Here is a 19,941-nt window from a genome sequence, read left to right on the forward strand (position 1 = left end):
ATATCTACCAACCTCTAACTGAGCCTCAAGCTCATCTACTTTACTTCTTATACTTCGCGCATTCATATACAATACTTTTAATTCCTTACGCATCTCACCTTTCACATCGATCCCTATTACACTTGGCCATACTCTCCTATCCCTTTGTGAGCTTCCTTTCCCGTTAATTCTGGGGTCATTAACCATCCCTTTACTCTCTTTCCCTTTAACTCCGTCCTCGACTATCCCATTTGACACCCCACCCCCCTTATTCAGTTTAAAACCACCCGTGTAGCAGTGGCAAACCTACCTGCCAGAATGCTGGTCCCCCACCTGTTAAGATGCAATCCGTCCCTTTTTTTTTACAGTTCCCCCTTACTCCAAAACAGATCCCAGTGATCTAAGAATCTAAATCCTTGTCCCCTGCACCAGTTCCTCAGCCACACATTCACGTCCCGTATCTCCCTGTTCCTGCTCTCGCCAGCACGAGGAACTGGAAGCAAATCGGAGATACCAACCCTGGAGGTCCTGCTTTTCAGCATTTTTCCAAGCTCTCTAAAGTCACGCTGCAGAATATTCATCCCCTTCTTTCCGACATCGTTTGTGCCAACATGCACTACCACTTCCGGCTGTTCACCTTCACCCTTGAGGATTTTCTGCACTCTGTCCATGACATCCTGGATCCTTGCACCAGGAAGGCAGCACACCATCCTCGAATCCTGTCTATTGCTGCAGAAACCCCTGTCCATACCTCTCACAATGGAGTCTCCAACTACAATGGCGTTGCCTGATGTTGGCCTCTTTGGTTTTGGCTCAACAGCCCTTTTTCCTTCGCAAGCCAGTCTCGACCTGAACGTCACCTATCCATGTTCTCCAGAGATGTTGCGTGACCCGCTGAGGCATTCCAACACTTCTTACATATCGGGCCTAAGTAAAGACTATTTTCAAATGAAGTTCATGACTGCAGTTTGTTACTATGGCAAATTAAGAACTAAGGATATTGATATATCTTCAGGCCATAAAATTTGCCACTTTGATCTCAAAATATGAGCATGCTATACCTTTTTAAAAAATGTTTTCATACATTTTAGTTTGTCGTTGAGCTAACAGGTAAAGTGGACTGGGCACCTCATGTCACAACTTGTCTCAGCACAGGCGACATTCTCCATGCATCACCTTTGAGTATTGAGTAATTTAATAATGAAACAAGCAGTGATGTTTAAGCACCAAACCTCATCAGGCACTTGATATTGTTTAGGAATGCTAGAGTGGATACAATTACACCTTTCAAAAGACATTTGGACAGATGATTGGGTTGGAAGGGCCAAATCCAAAGGTGATGGACCCAGACATGGACAATGTGGGCCAAAGGGCTTGTTTTTGTGTTGTGAAGCCCTGTAACTCACTGTAATCAAAATGCTAATGCACTATACATCTAAGGTAGCATTATCATATTGGTAATAAATGTAATAATAATAATAATAATTGTTATTGTGGGAGTGAGGAAGGTTTGGTGGGAATGAAATTACTTTAACGCAGTTGCAGTCAGACTGTAATTAGTGGATGAATAACTGGTGGTGAGTGTGGGCAGGGGTGGTACTGGATGGCTGATGATGTGGCGCAGGAGCAAGTTAAAAAAAATAGATGCACAAGATCAGAGTGATGATACTTTACAGAGATATTACCAGCGTCAACTGACACCCAGGTTTAAAAGCCTATCGCACTATTGGCCTCAGTGGGTCACTGGTGAGCTGACAAGCAGGAAAATCCCAGTCCTACGCTTATAAGAACAAATATTTTGAATCATTAAATGTGTTTCAATAGTTTCTCTTCTCTCCTGTTAATGAGGTACTCATTGCAAATTCAAAAGAGTACAGAGCAACATTGCAATTTACATTAGAAATAATGTGGGGGCTGTAAAATATTGGAAGTTAAATTAAAAAATATTTGAATATTTACATTGAAAGGCAGAATTGTTGTTTGTCACCAAGATTTTTCCTGTATTTCCAACTTAAGAATTGTTATCATCCTGTCCAGCTGACAGAAACTCCAAATGTGTTTTAAAAAAAAAACCTTAGTTCTGGTTTCTAATGACACAAACATGCACAATGTCACAGTACTGCTAAACACCAGATAATCATGCATTTGATATGGCCGGAGATGTGGCCTGTGATAGGGCCAGTCACAACCCCCTGTTGTCTCACAAGACTGGGAGTGGCATCAAAGAAAAGATATCTCAGTCAACTGGAGCAGCATTCTTAGAAGACATAACAGGGAGGTTGCATGGGAAGAGCTGATGACTAAACTTATCTGCTGGCTCTATGAGAGAGGAATTTGAGCCAGAAATTCAGGCGTGCTCATTTTTTAATGCATGAGGGGACAGTGACGGGAACATTTTCTGTTCCTTGATGGTGAATCCTAAGGTTCTGTGCACAATCGCAGTCTGCAATGTAGCTAGCCTCATGAAAACGCTGAGTGCAAACTGTTTGGTTGCATTTGCAAAGAGCTCTAGGTTGAATTCAGATGTAGTTAAAACATACAATAAATTTCTTAGGTAAATTAAAAGCTTGAACAAATAAGATCAAAAGTGCGTGCATGTTTCCCCAATGTCATTGTTTCCTAAAGTAGTGTCTGCAGAACAGGCACAATTAGTGTAGTGTCAATTTCTCGGTATTTGTGTTCTGTTATAATTTATAGTACCTTTAGCCCTAGTTTAATCAACATCTTGGACAGAAGAAAAAAAAGCTAATATTCTATGGGAGAAAATAGCTGCAAAATTATTAGTAAAATGGGTCTGGACAGAACACTTGGATTTGAAAATCCTGTAATAAATAAAAATGAACCATCAGTTTATTAGCCATTCCCAGTAAGCCAGGGAAATAAGAACCGGGATATGACAGAATTTTTATGAGGTAAGATGTAGTGAGAATTCTATTTTTGGGTTCACAAGTATATTATTGCCTGCTATCCCCAATAGGTCCTCTGGCCACTCCAGGCACTTTACACCTGCACCTATTATTCTGCAGCTCTGTCGACCTTCAGACCACTGAATCTGGTGCTGATCAAATGCTGGGATATGCGGTAGACCACCCATTCAATTGACAATAGAGAATAAACAATAGACAATAGGCGCAGGAGTAGGCCATTCGGCCCTTCGAGCCAGCACCGCCATTCAATGTGATCATGGCTGATCATCCCCAATCAGTACCCCGTTCCTGCCTTCTCCCCATATCCTCTGACTCCGCTATTTTTAAGAGCCCTATCTAGCTCTCTCTTGAAAGTATCCAGAGAACCAGCAAACACCACCCTCTGAGGCAGAGAATTCCACAGACTCACCACTCTCTGTGTGAAAAAGTGTTTCCTCATCTCCGTTCTAAATGGCTTACCTCTTATTCTTAAACTGTGGCCCCTGGTTCTGGACTCCCCCAACATCGGGAACATGTTTCCTGCCTCTAGCTTGTCCAAACCCTTAATAATCTTATATGTTTCAATAAGATCCCCCCTCATTCTTCTAAATTCCAGAGTATACAAGCCAATCCACTCCATTCTCTCAGCATTTGACTGTCCCGCCATCCCGGGAATTAGGAGGATGATAATGAGACCCGTCTCTAAATTGGTCAATGCCCCCCAACCCTTTAGCTGAAATATACGGTCACATATTTAAACTGTACAATTGCGCATGGAAACGAGGAAAGCTTTATCTAATGGATCTCCATCTCAGAGACAGCAGAGGTCAGTGAGGGTAGAAATCCATCGGTGATCACACAAGTTAAATGTGCGATTGAGGAGCAGTTATAAATTGCACTCTGCTTCTGAAAGGCTGAATTTCAGAAGCGAGTTCAGTGTAGAGCTACTACTATATTATATGTTAGACACCTGTGATCGAGGATGAATTGTGCTGGAACACAATCATGCTGATTTCCTACAATGAAAGAGCAGGCATCCTCATGATTCACTTTGTTCTTAAATAAATATAAGATGCAGGCACTAATTTGAGTCTTACCGTCGACGAAACATTTCTGCAAATATACAGCCAACACTCCATAGGTCAACTGGTGTTGCATAACTAGACTGCAGCAGAACTTCCGGTGCCCGATACCACAAAGTAACAACCTGCAAATGCAAAATATCTCATTTATTACAGGTCAAAACATCATGACGGCACAAAGTTTACATTTGAAAATACAGTTTTGTTGACACCTTCACAATGAATAGGGTACATCCTTTCACTTGGGGTTTAAAAGATACATAAACACTACAAATTGTCACGTTTCATGTTTCCTTTGCAGGAAACCACTCTCCACTTCATTAAGGCATTTCAATCAAACAAAAGAGGCATTTCCCAAGTGTGTCTATATTTCTTGAAAGAAAAGTATAGGAAGACTGTGCCGCATCACAAAGACTCTGGCCCTTCTCAAATCACCATCCCTTCTGGGGAAGAGGTCTTTATTGCCACAAGGGTCACAATAAGGCTGTGAGGTTCCTATGGCAGCATTCATATTTACATGTCATTGTACCAAGCACAAAAGGCAGCAAACTCCCTTCTCCCTGTCTCTGCCCTCTCCCTGTCTCTGCCCTCTCTCTGTCTCTGCCCTCTCTCTGTCTCTGCCCTCTCTCTGTCTCTGCCCTCTCTCTGTCTCTGCCCTCTCTTTGTCTCTGCCCTCTCTCCGTCTCTGCCCTCTCTCTCTCTGCCCTCTCTCTCTCTGCCCTCGCTCTCTCTCTCTGCCACCTCTCTCCCTGCACTCTCTTTCTCTGCCCTCTCTCTCTACCCACTTCCTCTCCCTCTCTAGCCGCACCTGCGCTGTTGGGGGCTATGTGAGAGTGGATAGGGCGGCGCATGGGATAAAAGGAGCAAATGAATAATATTAATATAATATCAAGGGGGGGAGGGTTAGTGTCTGTGTGTGTGGGGGGGAGGGGGGGGGGGGGTGGTGGTTAGTGTGTGTGACGCCACAGGTGACATCAGGTGACATTTTGGGTTGGGTCAGACTGAATCTTCAGATCTGAAGAATGGTCTCAACCTGAAACGTCACCTATCCGTGTACTCCAGAGATGTTGCCTAATCCACAGAGTTACTCCAGCACTTTGTGTCATTTTGTATAAGCCAGCATCTGCAGTTCCTTGTTAATACAAATGTGTTGATCTCTCCTGTTGTACATAAATGATAAATATGGTACTGTCTATCTATGCGCCCTGTATTCATCACTTCATCCATGGCAAATTTCCATGCAAAAATACTAATTTTAACCCATGAATTAACCATTAGCTTAAGTAACAGGGTGGAATTGGGATAGTTTTCTATTCCAGGAAGTGTCCGAAATATACACCTCTTTACCACCTGATCCAGGGATCTCATGTTTTTAAGTATGAAAACTCATTGACAATGGAAAAACTTTTATGCAAATTTAGATAAATGTCGAAATTTATCATTTTCAGTTTCATATTGCGCAAAAACTGCATTTTTTCCTAAGATTTCAAATATTGACATGGCAAATGTATACTAGATCAAAAGTTAAAAAAGGGCAAAAATAAATGTAGAGGAAGACCAGAGGAACAACTTTTACCATCCTAGAAATGAAGAGGAAGCTCAGTTAAATGAGGAACCAGGGTTTGTTGGTTAACCAGATGCGTGTTAATGGCCAAAAGCATTTCCATGAATTGAAAAAAATGCGTGATTTGGAACTGCCCACAGTCATGCACATATCTGTTAAAATATAAATTTTGTTATGATACATCTGCTGTTATTCATCATATTAACCCTTTGCATCATTCAAAGAGTTCTATTTGTGTTTCATTATAACAATAAATTAAGTAAGGGCTAACTGCTCCCAGATTCAAAATGAATGTTCTTGGAAATATTTGTCTCGAGCTCTTACAATTATCAAGGTAATTGTATTTTTTTTGTCAGTTGCTAAAAGATATATCACAAAAAAATTCACCTGAGAAATTCTGCAGGTAAGTTTGACAATTGGGACTCATTGGATATCAGGAAAGTAACAACAACAACAACATTCTGATCCACAAAGAAACAATGGCCATGGTGGAAAGGATTTGGAGTTTTGGAGCTAGAGAAAAGATGATAATGTCCCAGTACCATGTGCTAGTGACATTAAGGTGGGTGCTATTTTAGATAGTGAAGATGATTGTCAAAAATGGCAGCAAGATCTTGATCAGTAGGGCAGGTGGGTTGAGGAATGGTTAATGTAGCAATGTTACAAAATATTTTAAATATCAAGTCTGCAATTTATCTCATCAGATAAAGCATAAAAAGAAGTTTAATTTGACACCTAATTCACTTTCATATCTTCAGTATTAAAATAGTTATGGCCATTTTCATGCTCGGAAATTAGCATCTTGTTCCCTATTGCTTTTCCATTGACTTAACACAAAAGCTGTGATCGAGGACAGTCAAAAGCCCATAACATTCTTAAAAATTAAGAGAACTGAATGAAATTTTCAGTTATTATAGATTGATGCATTCTGAAACAAATATAAAACATTTTACTTGGATGACCTGAAATTAAAGCATATAATTAGTTAATTACCTAATTGTAGTTAATTACAAAATTGACCGTTGTGACGGAAATAGTAATAAACACCCAGACTGCCTTCAAAATTAAAAAATGTGAAGATCAGAACTTTAATATTATTGTATAATATGCTGTAAGTCCATAACAGATAGGTAAATAAATTACAATTTCTAGCAATAAACCATGTCTTTATGGAGAAGATCAGTTGCTAGCTGGTACATTGGCATATCATAATCAGTAGCATCATCATACTCCTCAGATTGTAACCAATAAGCAACTCTGTACACCTTGTTTATCCTCAACTTTTCAATTTTGGCATTGTAAACTACAAGTTTTTGCTCTTCAAACCATGCATGACATGCCTTTCTGCCCACTACTTTCCCATTAAGAATGTCCTGTAGATTCCATTTCTTATGAAAAGGATATTTTTTTTAAATAGCCTAAGTATCCAAATAACAAACTAATCCCATTCACACAAGAATTCACAATAAAACATGATTTTTAAATCTCACTGTCATGAATTTATATCCCAGATGGAAGGAATTTAATGTTTAATTTCCATAAATTAATCTAGAAACAGCCACCCAAAATATAATCAAATTATTGTTTTTTGCATAACACAGGTGACTCAAACTTTTGTGAATATTTAGTTTAAAAATAATGATCATGGAGAGAGAATAACACAAAATATAGACAATTTAGACGGCTTATCTCCCAAAAAAATGGACATTTTAATCATCTTGCTTCTGGAACGTGATCGATTGGAATGTTGCATTTGCGGTGAATTTGAACTCCGTATCGGCAGGAAAAACACTGCCGGTTCATATGGGGCCCAAATCACATTTTCCCAATGTAAAATTAGATTAAAGCCATCCCAAGAAGCAAGATTATATGTAAAATAAACGACTTACACTTTGTTTCGTCCCGTTCTTGCGATCCGTCATGTTGTACGCGTTCGAAGTTGCTTTTTATTTTAATCCAAATATTAAATTGCCCAGCAATTTAAAAAAAATATAGCGCGAACGGGTGTCGGATCGATTTTTCTTCAGCAGCTAGCAGCCCGAGGAAGTCTGCCTCTGATAGGCAGGACAAAACGGCATTTTAATCCCGCTCCCCCCCCCCCCCCTCAAAGGAGCCAAAGTCACGCACATGGCCAGTGGCAGAACTGCAGCGCCGCTGAAGGTAAGTATTGTAACATCGCTAGTTAATGGCGTTTAGTACAGATAATAACGAGGTGTTGCATTTTGGGAAGCCGAAGGGCCTTTTTCCACACTGTATGACTATGACTTTAGGTGCACAAAATCATGAGAGGAATAGATTGGGTAAATGCGCAGAGTCTTTTGCTCAGAGTAGGGGAATCAAGACCAAGCCATAGATTTAAGGTAAGGGGGGGGAAAGATTTAACAAAAACTTGAGGGGCAACATTGTTTTTACACAAAGAGTGGTAGGTGTATGGAACACGTTGCCAGAGGAGGTAGTTGAAGCAGGTACTATCGCAATGTTTAAAAAACAGGTACATGGATAGGATAGGTTTAGAAGGATGTGGGCCAAATGCAGGCAGGTGGGACTTGTGTAGATGGGACATGTTGGTCGGTGTAGGCAAGTTGGGCTGAAGAGCCTGTTTCCATGCAATATGTATCCATGACTCGAGTGAATATAGAAAAATGAACACAGAGCGGGTAAATATGTGGCCTGAGTAGTAGTGCTGGAGGAAATATTTTGATTCCTGAGGCATTTGGATTAATTCTGCAGCAGAGATAATTTTTCAGGTCTGACCCCATTGTCCAAGAACTCTGGGGTAGGGTTTAAATGAATTTGCCAAGAGTAAAGGCTTGGAAGAAACAGAGAGTAAAGATAAGGACCCAGAAATTATTTGCATAGTGTTACATATTTCTGCACTAAGGAATAATGTAAATCCTTATGACTAAATCCAAAGGATACATGCTGCGTGGATCTCACAGGGCATTACATTTTTCCCACGTACTGTGTGCATTTCACATGCCTACACTTAGACGTTTCTGTAGATTGCCAGTGATTTCAAGTGACACCAGGGTGTGAGTTAGTATATGGGCAGCAAAGCTTTGGACGAAGACGGGAGATAACCTGGGAAGAATCAAATCCAGAGACAGCAAAGGCACAAATGGAAATTTCTGCAATAGGTAGACAAATAATAATCCGAAGCTCAGTTTGGGGCTCAAATATGCCAGCAAAGTTATACACCTTCTGATTCAGTTTCAGGAATTTGCCAAGAAGTGGAACAATGTTGGTAGCAAGAAAAAGTTGTACAAAAGAAAAAGCATGAATATCATGGAGGAAAAAGCTAACCTGACCAGCATGGTTCTATTATGCATGTTTATTTAAGAAAGCGGTGTTTGAAATAAAGATGTTACATGGTATTATAATATAATGGCTATAATAGATGATAAGGTTCTGGCTTAAATATCGGTAAGAATGAATATTGCTAAGGGTGGTAGCAAGAATGGAACCATGGGATACAGGGGAGACATGTGTGAGGGCCTCATCTGCGATGGAAGAGGGGAACCCCCAATCCTTAAAGAATGAGAACATCTAGGGTATCCTGGTACGGAAAACCTCATATTGGGAGCAGATGCGGTGGAGATGGAGGAATTGGCAGTAGTGAATATGGTCATGATTTGGTCATGTGTAATAAAGTGGGATTAACAAGAAATCTGATTAAGGATACTTTGATAATAGTGATCACAATATGGTGGAATTCTAGATGCAGGGCAAACATCTCAGGTAATTAAGGACAACCACAAAATTATGAACGAAAAATAGTCGAGTGTAGTTTTAATAAATAGGCTAAGAAATAGATCAGTGGATGAGCAGTGGATGCGAGTTTGGGCAGTACACACATTTGGTTCCATCGATGAGTCCTCAGGTCACCTGCCCAACTGATCAAGGTCCTGATGCAATTTTTGACAACCATCGTCACTATCTACAATATCACCCACTTTTGTCATAATCTGCAAACTTGCTAACCATGCCATGTACATTCTCATCAAAATCATTGATATAGATGACAAACAGCAATTGGCTTAGCACCGAACCCTGAGGCACACCACTGGTCACAGGCCTCGTGTCTGAACAACAACCTTCCACCATCACCCTCTGCTTTCTTCCATGAAGCAAAATTTCTATCCATTTAGCTATCTCTCCTTGGATCCCATGGGATCTAACCTTCCGGCGCAGCCTACCATGCAGAACCTTGCCAAATGTTTGCTGAAATCCATACATACATCATCTACAGCTCTGCCTTCATCTAGGTTTTTGGTCACATCTTCAAAAATTCAATCTGATTCGTGACACGACCTCCCACATACAAAACCATGCTGACTACCCCTAAACAGCCCTTGTCCATCTAAGTAAATATCAATAGTGAAAATACTCAACTGGTAAAGCATAATGCCATCATGTTTTGAGGATAGATCTACACAGGCTGAATTTGGAGACACTTAATGGATAAGAAAACAATAAACTGAATAATGGGGCGTGGCATCGGGTATGATGCCACGCCCCATCGGGTATTACCCCATTCACGTGATTTTGTTTGCTATTTCCTCTTTAAAAACACATAAAAACAGAAGAGACTGATTCTCATTTTCCAAACATCAACAGAAAATAAACTGAAGGAACTCAGCATACAGGTAGCACTTCTGGAGGAATGGACAAATGATGCTTCAGGTCAGGACTCAACTTTAGATTAATGAAGTTGGGAGAGTAGGGTAGATTTAGGGGTGGGGTAAAGCCTGGCAAGTGATAGGTGGATACAGGCGAGGGGAGGGGGTTGAGTGGCAGATGGCTGGAGTAAGTGATAAATGCTGCAGGTAAAATGGAAACAAAAGCGGAAGAGTTGAATTTAAAGCTGGACGGAGAGATATGGTGGAAGGGGAAGGGAGGAGGGAAAGATGGGGGGGGGGTTGGTCAGTGGGTTAAAGGGGAGAAAGAGGGAAATGGGGGGACAGATACGATACGATAGAACTGTATTTATCCCAGGAGTGAAATTGGTCTGCCAACAGTCATATAACACAACAAGATACATACAACATGAAATTAAAGTGACGAGGGGAAAGTCGTGGATTGGGGGGGGGGGGACCAGTCTGTTGCTGAAAGTACTCCTCAGGTTGACCAGTGTTTCCTGGAGGGGGTGAGCAATGAATCCAACTCCACCCCCAGGACAGTGCCAACCTTACTGATGAGCTTGTTAATTCTGTTCAAAAAGGAACTGCAGATGCTGGAATATCGAAGGCACACAAAATTGCTGGGGAAACTCAGCGGGTGCAGCAGCATCTATGGAGCGAAGGAAATAGGCGACGTTTCGGGCCGAAACCCTTCTTCAGACGGATTCCATGTCTTCTGTTGGCTTCCATGTCCTTTGCCCTGCTATCCCAGCACACAACAGCGAAGAAGCTGGCACTGGCCACCACCGATTGATAGAACATCTGCAGCATCTTACTGCAGACATTAAAAGATTGTAGCCTCCTCAGAAAGTACAGACAGCTCTGTCCCTTCTCATACAATGCCTCAGTGTTTCTGGACCAGTCCAATTTACTGTCCAGGTCAACTCTAAGATACTTGTACCCCTTCTAATTCCAGAACAAGGGGTCACATCCAGAACAAGGGGTCACAGTTTAAGGATAAGGAGGAAATCTTTTAGGACCGAGATGAGATGAGAAAAACATTTTTCACACAGAGAGTGGTGAATCTCTGGAATTCTCTGCCACAGAAGGTAGTTGAGGCCAGTTCATTGGATGTATTTAAGAGGGAGTTAGATGTGGCCCTTGTGGCTAAAGGGACCAGGGGGTATGGAGAGAAGGCAGGTACTGGATACTGAGTTGGATGATCAGCATATTGAATGGCGGTGCAGGCTCGAAGGGCCGAATGGCCTACTCCTGCACCTATTTTCCATGTTTCTATGTTTCCTTGGTAAACTGCACATCCATACCCTTGATGGAGACAGGGGACAAGGTAGTTCCTCTCCTCCAAAAGTCCACTAATTCCTTAGTCTTGTCAGTGTCAGGTGATTCAGCCCACACCACTCAACAAATTCATTGACTACACTGTATTCAGAGTAGGAAGGGTTGGGAGATGAGTGGAAGGATAGGGTAAATCTTTGTCCCACCAGCCCTGTCACTGTTTGTTTCCCCTCGTCCCTCTGCGTCATGCAGAGGTTTTCAGTGTCGTAGATATGTCTGTATAAAGGGGTAGATTCTAGCTAAGAATTATTTCACATTGTACCACCACTGTCAGTCGACACTGTCAGTTGCTGGCAGAAGGGAAGTTCTAGTTCTGACCCAGTGGCAACCGCCAACAACCGCTGGCCGAGAACGAGGATGGGCTCGGCAGCTGCTGAGAACATAGACCCGGTTGGTTGTGAATGAGAACCAGCCATTGCCAAGATCGAAGACCTGACGATGGACATGTGGAGTGGGCCGGTAGGAGAGGGACCAGGGTATTGCCTCCAGTGTCTTCAAGGTCGGATGCAGGAGGTGCTCCCAGGACACAGAGAGGGAAGTCAGGTTGTGGGCCTGCCGCAGCTTGGGCTTCCCTGGATCGGGGGCGCTCCAGTACTTCCAACATGCAGACCGGACTTGAACTTTGGACTTTTTCCCTTTTTCTTTATAAACGGTGCCAAAATATGGCGACTGTGCATTTACGGATTGTGCAAGAAAATTTCACTGTGCTGGTGCATACGTGGCAATAAAAAATCCTTGAGCCATTATATCGTTAATCTCTGAGTTCGTAAAATTCAATAATCTAGCATATGCAAATTTTAACAATTTGTGTCAGATTAACACGAATTGACTGTATTGACATAAACAGTTAGCCTCCTCTATGAAGTTACTATACACTAAATGGCACAGTATTTTATTGGAAGCCACAATGTTTGCAAATGCACAGAGCATAAACAACACATACTGTACATTCGACATTTGAAAACTGATATCTGACACAAAAGAGGTATACCCGGTGGAATTGGCGACTATTTGCAGATGTTTGAAACTATTGTTTGAAATGTTCCAGTACTTGAACAAATACTTAACACCATTTGGACAAAAAGTGCTGGAGTAAATCAGCATCTCTGCGGAACATGGATTGGTGATGTTACGGGTCGAGACCCATCTTCAGACATTCCGTGTGCAAGATAGTAAAACAATAATCAAATAAAACCACTTTCACACTCTTGTTAATGGTCTTATTGTTTTAACAGCAACTGCACAAAAAGGTAAATTAACATTTTGTGAACAATTATCAAGATCAAGATTAAAGACCACCTGGTGCGCCGGGGAGATGGCCAGCCCTGCCGGCAGTCTGTTCGTTTTTACATCTTTTGTTATTTTTAGCATCTGTTAAGCATTTGTTTTAATGTACTTCGGTTTGTTTTATGTGGGGGGAGGAGGGGGTGGGGGGATCGGGGGAAACTTTTAATCAAGTTCTTACCTTCCCGGAGATGTGATTGATTTTCGGATCACATTCTCCGGGCTCTGCGGCCTACCATCGCTGGAGCTGAGAGTCGCCTCGGACTGTCGTGAGCCCCACCGTGGGGCGCGGACTTAACATCGGAGCAGATCCCTTGCCTGTGATCGCTCCCACCGCGGCCTGCGGACTTACCATCAAGGGCTCGCAGTCTCGGGAGAGGCTAGTCGGGAGCTCCAATGCTGCAGAAGGTTCAACCAGCCCCGACGCGAGGTTCGACCGCCCGGCGCAGGGGAGCTGATAACCCCCCGATGCAGGAGCTGAACGCCTCGACGTTGAGGGCCCGAACGCCGCCGACTACGGGAGTCAAGATCGTCCCGTCAACGGAGGGCTCGAGGTCCTCGACCGAGGAAGAACAAAAGGAAGGCCTTGAACTTTATTTCGCCTTCCATCACAGGAATGTGTAGGAGTCACTGTGGTGGATGTTCATGTTAAAATGTGTATTTGAATGTTGCTTTTAATTGTATGACTGACCTGGCCAGTGAAATTCCTCGTATGTTGCAAAACATACTTGGTGAATAAAATCTGATTCTGATTCTGATTCGGATTCTGATCACATGCCCACGAATGTCATAGGTCCTTTGCTCTATATATTTATGAATTACAACTACATACATTTTACTATCCAATTAAATACTAGTTGCGGCTAATACAATGGAAATCATTGCTCTATTAATTTTGATTGCTTCAAACTTAATATCCTTGTAATATTTTGTTCTTTCTTGGGATCTTCCACTGCATTGCGGTAAGGGGCGCTGCACTGGCAGCGCCTGTCGGCAGCGTGTCCGTCTTTTTTTCAACTTTTTAAATTTTTTTAGTATGTTTAAAAGTCAGTTTTGAATGTTTCTTTGTGTGTTATGTGTGGGGGGTGGTGTGGGGGGGGGTAAGGGGGAAACCGTTTCGGCCGCCTCTTCCATGGAGAGGCGACTTTTTCAGGTCGCCTCCCCCGTGGCCTAACAGCAGGGATCGGCGCCGACTTTCCCGGAGACGCGCCTGGAGCTTCAGCGGCGGGCACAGCGTGGACTCTCGGCACGGAACGGGTGAGACCTCGCTGGAGGGGAGCACTCCGTTACGCTGGCCCGCGGCAGCCGGCAGCCTGAAGCAGCGGTCTGCAGAACTCCAGCTGGTGCGGCGTCTACAGCCCGGGATCTCACGTGGAGGACCCGGGGGAAGAAGCTTCCACCGCCGGCCCGCGGCCGTCTTCTACCGCGGGCGTGGTATGGACTTATCATCTCCCCTGGAGGGGAGCTTCGACCGCCGGCCCTGCAGACTGCGGTGCTTCCGGCTGAGGCACGGCAGGTACTTTAAAACTTTGACCGCCGGCCTGCGGCCTACACCAGCCTGAAGCCGCCGTCTCTGGTTGGGAAGAGCCGATCCTGGACTCACCTTGACTTTGACTTTGTCCCTTACCATCTGGACGCCCGCAGCAACGGCTGTGGAGGGTGGTGGTCCCGACCACGGGGGAAAATGGAGGAGGACTGGCCAAGCTCTGTGCCTCCCACCACAGTGATGAATGCTGTGGTGGATGTTTGTGTAAAATTTTTATTGTGGTTGTGTTCTTTATTATTGTACCGCTGCTGGCAACCCAAATACCACCGACCTTGGTTGTGTGGCAATTAAATTATTTCAAATTCAAAAATAACAGATATGCAACTTCAAATGAGAATATTCACACCATAATCAATGCTTTCTGGTTTGTGCAAACTCACAAAAAGTTACTATCGTTCTAAAAGTAACTATTCTGTTCGGCTACTAGTAGCTCTCCAGATGGCTGCATCTCCAATCTTCATAACGAAAAGTGATGTTTATTTTATTCGGCATTTAATTCACAGCTGTAACAGTATGGTATTGAGGCAGGCACGATGGGAGGAGGGGTGGTTATGGGCAAGCAGAGAGTAGTTATTGAGAAGTGACACATATATTTGGCACCAACAGAAACTTCCTTTCCATTTAAATGGTGAAATAATAGTGTTATGATAAAACTTTAAGATGCAGGGAAGATGAAAGAGACACACCTTTGTCTATTTATCTGCGGTGACTTCCAGAGGTTTTTATAACTAGGAAATGGATGTACCCAGAAAAACAGTTTACTTAGAATCTGTGGTTCTACCTAGAAATTAAGATGACAGCACATGCTGAAATGAAGGGCTTTGACTGGTTAGCAGGTCATTACAACAATCTAGCACATGTTTGTTCGTGAGTCGTTGCATTCTTGAGGTAAAGGAACAGCTGAGGTTTGCATTATAGAAACATAGAAACATAGAAATTAGGTGCAGGAGTAGGCCATTCGGCCCTTCGAGCCTGCACCGCCATTCAATATGATCATGGCTGATCATCCAACTCAGTATCCCGTACCTGCCTTCTCTCCATACCCTCTGATCCCCTTAGCCACAAGGGCCACATCTAACTCCCTCTTAAATATAGCCAATGAACTGGCCTCGACTACCCTCTGTGGCAGGGAGTTCCAGAGATTCACCACTCTCTGTGTGAAAAAAAGTTCTTCTCATCTCGGTTTTAAAGGATTTCCCCCTTATCCTTAAGCTGTGACCCCTTGTCCTGGACTTCCCCAACATCGGGAGCAATCTTCCTGCATCTAGCCTGTCCAACCCCTTAAGAATTTTGTAAGTTTCTATAAGATCCCCTCTCAATCTCCTAAATTCTAGAGAGTATAAACCAAGTCTATCCAGTCTTTCTTCATAAGACAGTCCTGACATCCCAGGAATCAGTCTGGTGAACCTTCTCTGCATTCCCTCTATGGCAATAATGTCCTTCCTCAGATTTGGAGACCAAAACTGTACACAATACTCCAGGTGTGGTCTCGCCAAGACCCTGTACAACTGCAGTAGAACCTCCCTGCTCCTATACTCAAATCCTTTTGCTATGAAAGCTAACATACCATTCGCTTTCTTCACTGCCTGCTGCACCTGCATGCCCACTTTCAATGACTGGTGTACCATGACACCCAGGTCTCGCTGCATCTCCCCTTTTCCTAGTCGGCCACCATTTAGATAATATGTTATCATTTTTTATGTCCATCTTTAACATGACTTTCACTTGTGTGCTTCTGGTCACATGACAAATGAATGTTTAATCAAAGATTCTTCAATGTAAGCGGTAGCTCAGGTGTCAGGCGATGAAGGTTCAAGCCACTCAGTGACATGATCAAAAAACCTTGGCTGATGTTGAGTGCAGTGTTGTGTGAGTGCTGCATTCTTGAGGTCCATGGTGCCCTCTCTCAGGTGGACATGGAAATATATCATGATACAATTTCAAAGAATAGTCGTGGAGTTATAGTTCATGTCTTGGTCAATATTTATCATTCATTTGACTTTATTTATAGAGGTCATCTATTTATTCCAGTCTGCAGGAACCTGTTTGCAAATTAGATGCTGCATTTCCTACATCACTAGAAGGAGTGGACTTCAAAAGTACTTCTTTAGCCATATCATGTTCTCATAGGTCAGAAGGGCATGAACGATGCCCTTTAAATGTATAAACTTGTTTGCTAGCATTGAGTCTATAATTAATATAATCAATAAAGCAATTGAAATAATTCACCATTATTATTAGCATTGAATATAATCTACTACAAGAATTAACATAACAGCAGGTATGAACCATAACTTTGGCAGGGATACTGTACATGATGCTAAATATAGTGTGATGTACGGTTGTTATGGCCTCTTTCATTCTTCTTTGGTGAAGAAAATCAACACAAAATTTGTTTCAAGGAACCTCTATACATGGTGCTAGGTGCATAATTCTTTCCAAAATGTATGTTGCGCATTAACATATTTGTGGTAAGAGTTCTTCGATGTATTACATTTGCATTACATTTGTGAGAGTGATAGCCTTTGTATGCAGAGGTGTACAGAGTATACAGGTTGCAAAGTCACACAGTGAACAAGGCTTGTCCATTTAAAATGCTTGTGCATTTCAATGCTCTAGCTGATCCCTCTTCATCCCAATGGATAAACATGCATTTGACAGCATGAAGCCACCCCCCCACCACCTCACTGTCCTCACAATCCCAACGTCACCAAGATGATTAGTTCATATTCTGATTAATTTCTACTCTGAAGCTGTGATTATACTATTCCCAAGAGCTTTCTGAGTTCATTAACATTGTTAAATTTAAGGCCATGATGTAACAGATGTGATGGAATATGGTTTGAGGTAAAGGCTTTCGCTTTTGGATTTTGGAACAAACCCGGAAGCATTAGTTGGCATTGACCTTGGTTTACGGCATGACAGGAAGACTGAATGGAAATCAAGCTGCTGCAGAAGGGAGGAGGTGAAGGAAGTGAAGGACTCTCAGCAGCAGGTGAAATCCATCAAGGATGTACAGGAAGCGATTCTCCTTTTATGAATCCCAGTGAGGAACAAAATGATAAGTATCTCAGGTTCAGTGAGCAAAACCTCACTGAAGTCTGTGACTGGCTCCAATCACAATGGATCTCCCTTTTAGAGATTTCAGTCATGTTACTACTCACTATGTTGTCAGAGCCTTGCATTATACAACATAGTTCATGCTGGCTGCACAGAATAATGGAGTGAATTGATAAGTGACACTAAATCGGTGCTCTGCCTCCACTGGAAGCAATCTGAATTGGTGTAGCTAATCTTCATGATACCCAATCCAATTTCCTAGGACTATCAAATTTAGATGCAGATTTTCACATTCTAGGATGGATTAGTTTTAAATCCATAGCAAGTAAATTCTACTGCCAACATCATACAAAGGACGCATTTACCTTATATTTTGATTACTATAATTTATCTCCCTTTCAATTCACATGTAGAATTTACATGCTGCATCTTTTGTTTTGTTTTTTAAACAAAGGTGCAATCTGCTCTGATAAAATGGTATGTTAACATTTCACAAAACCAAGGATAACAAAGCAATGGACACATTAAAATAATTCTGCAAAAATCAGTACCCTTGTGCATTACTTCGCCTAAAGGTCTCAAACATTGATATTTGAAACCCTGAGAAAATGCTTCCTGTATTCAAAACAACTGTCTAACTATTGAAAGTAATTGATTCCATAAAAACATGTGATCTTCTAGCTGCCAAAACTTCAACAGCAGCCTGGGAAAATCAAAGTTGGGGATGGAAAGGAACAGATTCGAAAGAAATGTATTTCCTTTACCAACTTATCCTTAAAGTGGACCTTTCTTTTTTCACCAATTTTACAGAAGCTGAAGTGGTTTAAACCACTCCATCTGAGTAGTCTTTAGCTTGGGCAGTATTAAGAGTTTCCATGTAGTTAGTCACTGGTTTGTGCCTTCTAAAAGGTGGTGGTGAGCCTTTTTAAAGCACAGGATGGATACAATGTACCCCACTAGTTTGGTTGGTATGTTTTTCATCTATTTAAAATCAGGTAAATGGAGACAATGGACGCATTTAACATTTCCCCATAATTCCTCAGAAGAGACTTTGGCGTTGGAGGAGTTTCCCAACTATGGGGAGGCATATATTAGAAATATATATGGGGGGGGGGTGGAGACAGCAACGGAGGAAAGAAAGGTGAAGTTCTTCCAGCTGCACCCCATTTTCTGCAATACAAATTTTCTGTGCCAGCCTGCCACACTGTATAACATTGCCCACTGACAGTAATGGTTCATGGCAAGGCCCTGGACTACTTCTCATATCTTCAGTCACCTCACTTCAAAGACAGACAGAAACAGTAAATATCGCCATTGCCTTCATTGAGCCAGTAGAGGCTTCAGATAATTGATGAAAAAAATGTTTCAGAACTAATACAAAACTCATGGCTCTGCCAAGCAGCAATAATCCTTGCCCTTCCGTTGGCTTTTGAGACCTGGACTACCTACAGCAGGCACCTGAAGGCATAGCAAAGCCACCATCTTTAGTATCTCTGTAAAACCCTCCTAGTTCACTGAACGGGTAGGTTAATCATTGTCAGTGTCCTCGCACATGCCAACCATCGATGAGGTTGCAATTACACTCATTAGCCACACTAGACAGGCTTTATCACTGGTATGCTAGACTCCCAAAACAATTTATTCTGAGTTCTGTCACAGAAACTGTGGAAAAGTCTGAGGTTCCCACATTGGCCTCATCTAAAAACACAAAACCCACAGTGGAACCAAGTCATCGTTGATCCTGTGAGGATGTTTGCTGACAGTGTTATTTTCTGTTTTACGCCACTGGCACATGTACTAAAAGAGTTGTGCTGCAGCTGCAGAAGTGCTATGAGCAGCTCCCGAGGCAGGAGGGGGGGGGTGAGAGAGAGACGTGAGAGAGTACTGAGAGATTAGCACCTGCACCTCATAGATATAATGCATATGATAATTGGCTGCAGTCCAATGTCAGAAACAACGTAGGTCAGTGAGATCTCAACATTGTGGTCCAATGGCTAAATAACCTGAAAATGTAAATGACCAGGAATGTTACTGCATGAACATCAATGCTTAATTAAAGTTTGGATCTTCTGTGTCACTTAGAGTCCCAAATGACCACCTTTCACTCTGTTCCTTTGGGTTCTGAGCAGAATAATGAGACCAATGTGAGAACCCACAAACTGTTCCGCTGTTGAGGCAGGGGGTGCCTAACGAGAGTTAGTGAGATGAGGTGCTCCTTCCATTGCTTCTGTGAGCTCCTAATGCATGAAGTTGAGGTTGTTGGCACTGTCCCTGCTGGTGATGCCAGGCTGATCTACCTCATGCACAAACAGTTAAATGCATGGACATAATCTGACCCAGTATTGGCAGATGTGCTTAGAAATGCAATATTTTAGCTAAAATATCAACTTAATGGATTTAAACTACCACACTAATTGAGGAATGTGAGTTGAAACACAGAGATAAGTAATTTGCCACAACCTGTCATGAGTTAAATCTTTTAACGAAGGGCATTCTGGCAATTTAATTCAAATTCCTGTGGTGACTCACCAAACATCGTCAGTCA

The 19,941-nt window shown here is 42.4% G+C and overlaps 1 protein-coding gene across 3 annotated transcripts in view; it reads right to left on the reverse strand.

Annotated features, from left to right (window-relative positions):
• Positions 1-19,941, reverse strand: part of cdk6 (cyclin dependent kinase 6) — a 174,069-nt gene that overhangs the window by 25,215 nt on the left and 128,913 nt on the right. For all 3 annotated transcript variants that reach the window (XM_033046714.1, XM_033046706.1, XM_033046699.1), the window contains exon 5: positions 3,983-4,092. In XM_033046714.1, coding sequence (XP_032902605.1) covers positions 3,983-4,092 — 110 coding nt within the window. The remainder of the gene's footprint in view (positions 1-3,982; positions 4,093-19,941) is intronic.

This window comes from Amblyraja radiata, chromosome 2, assembly GCF_010909765.2.
Source record: "Amblyraja radiata isolate CabotCenter1 chromosome 2, sAmbRad1.1.pri, whole genome shotgun sequence".
Taxonomy (NCBI): Eukaryota; Metazoa; Chordata; class Chondrichthyes; order Rajiformes; family Rajidae; genus Amblyraja; species Amblyraja radiata.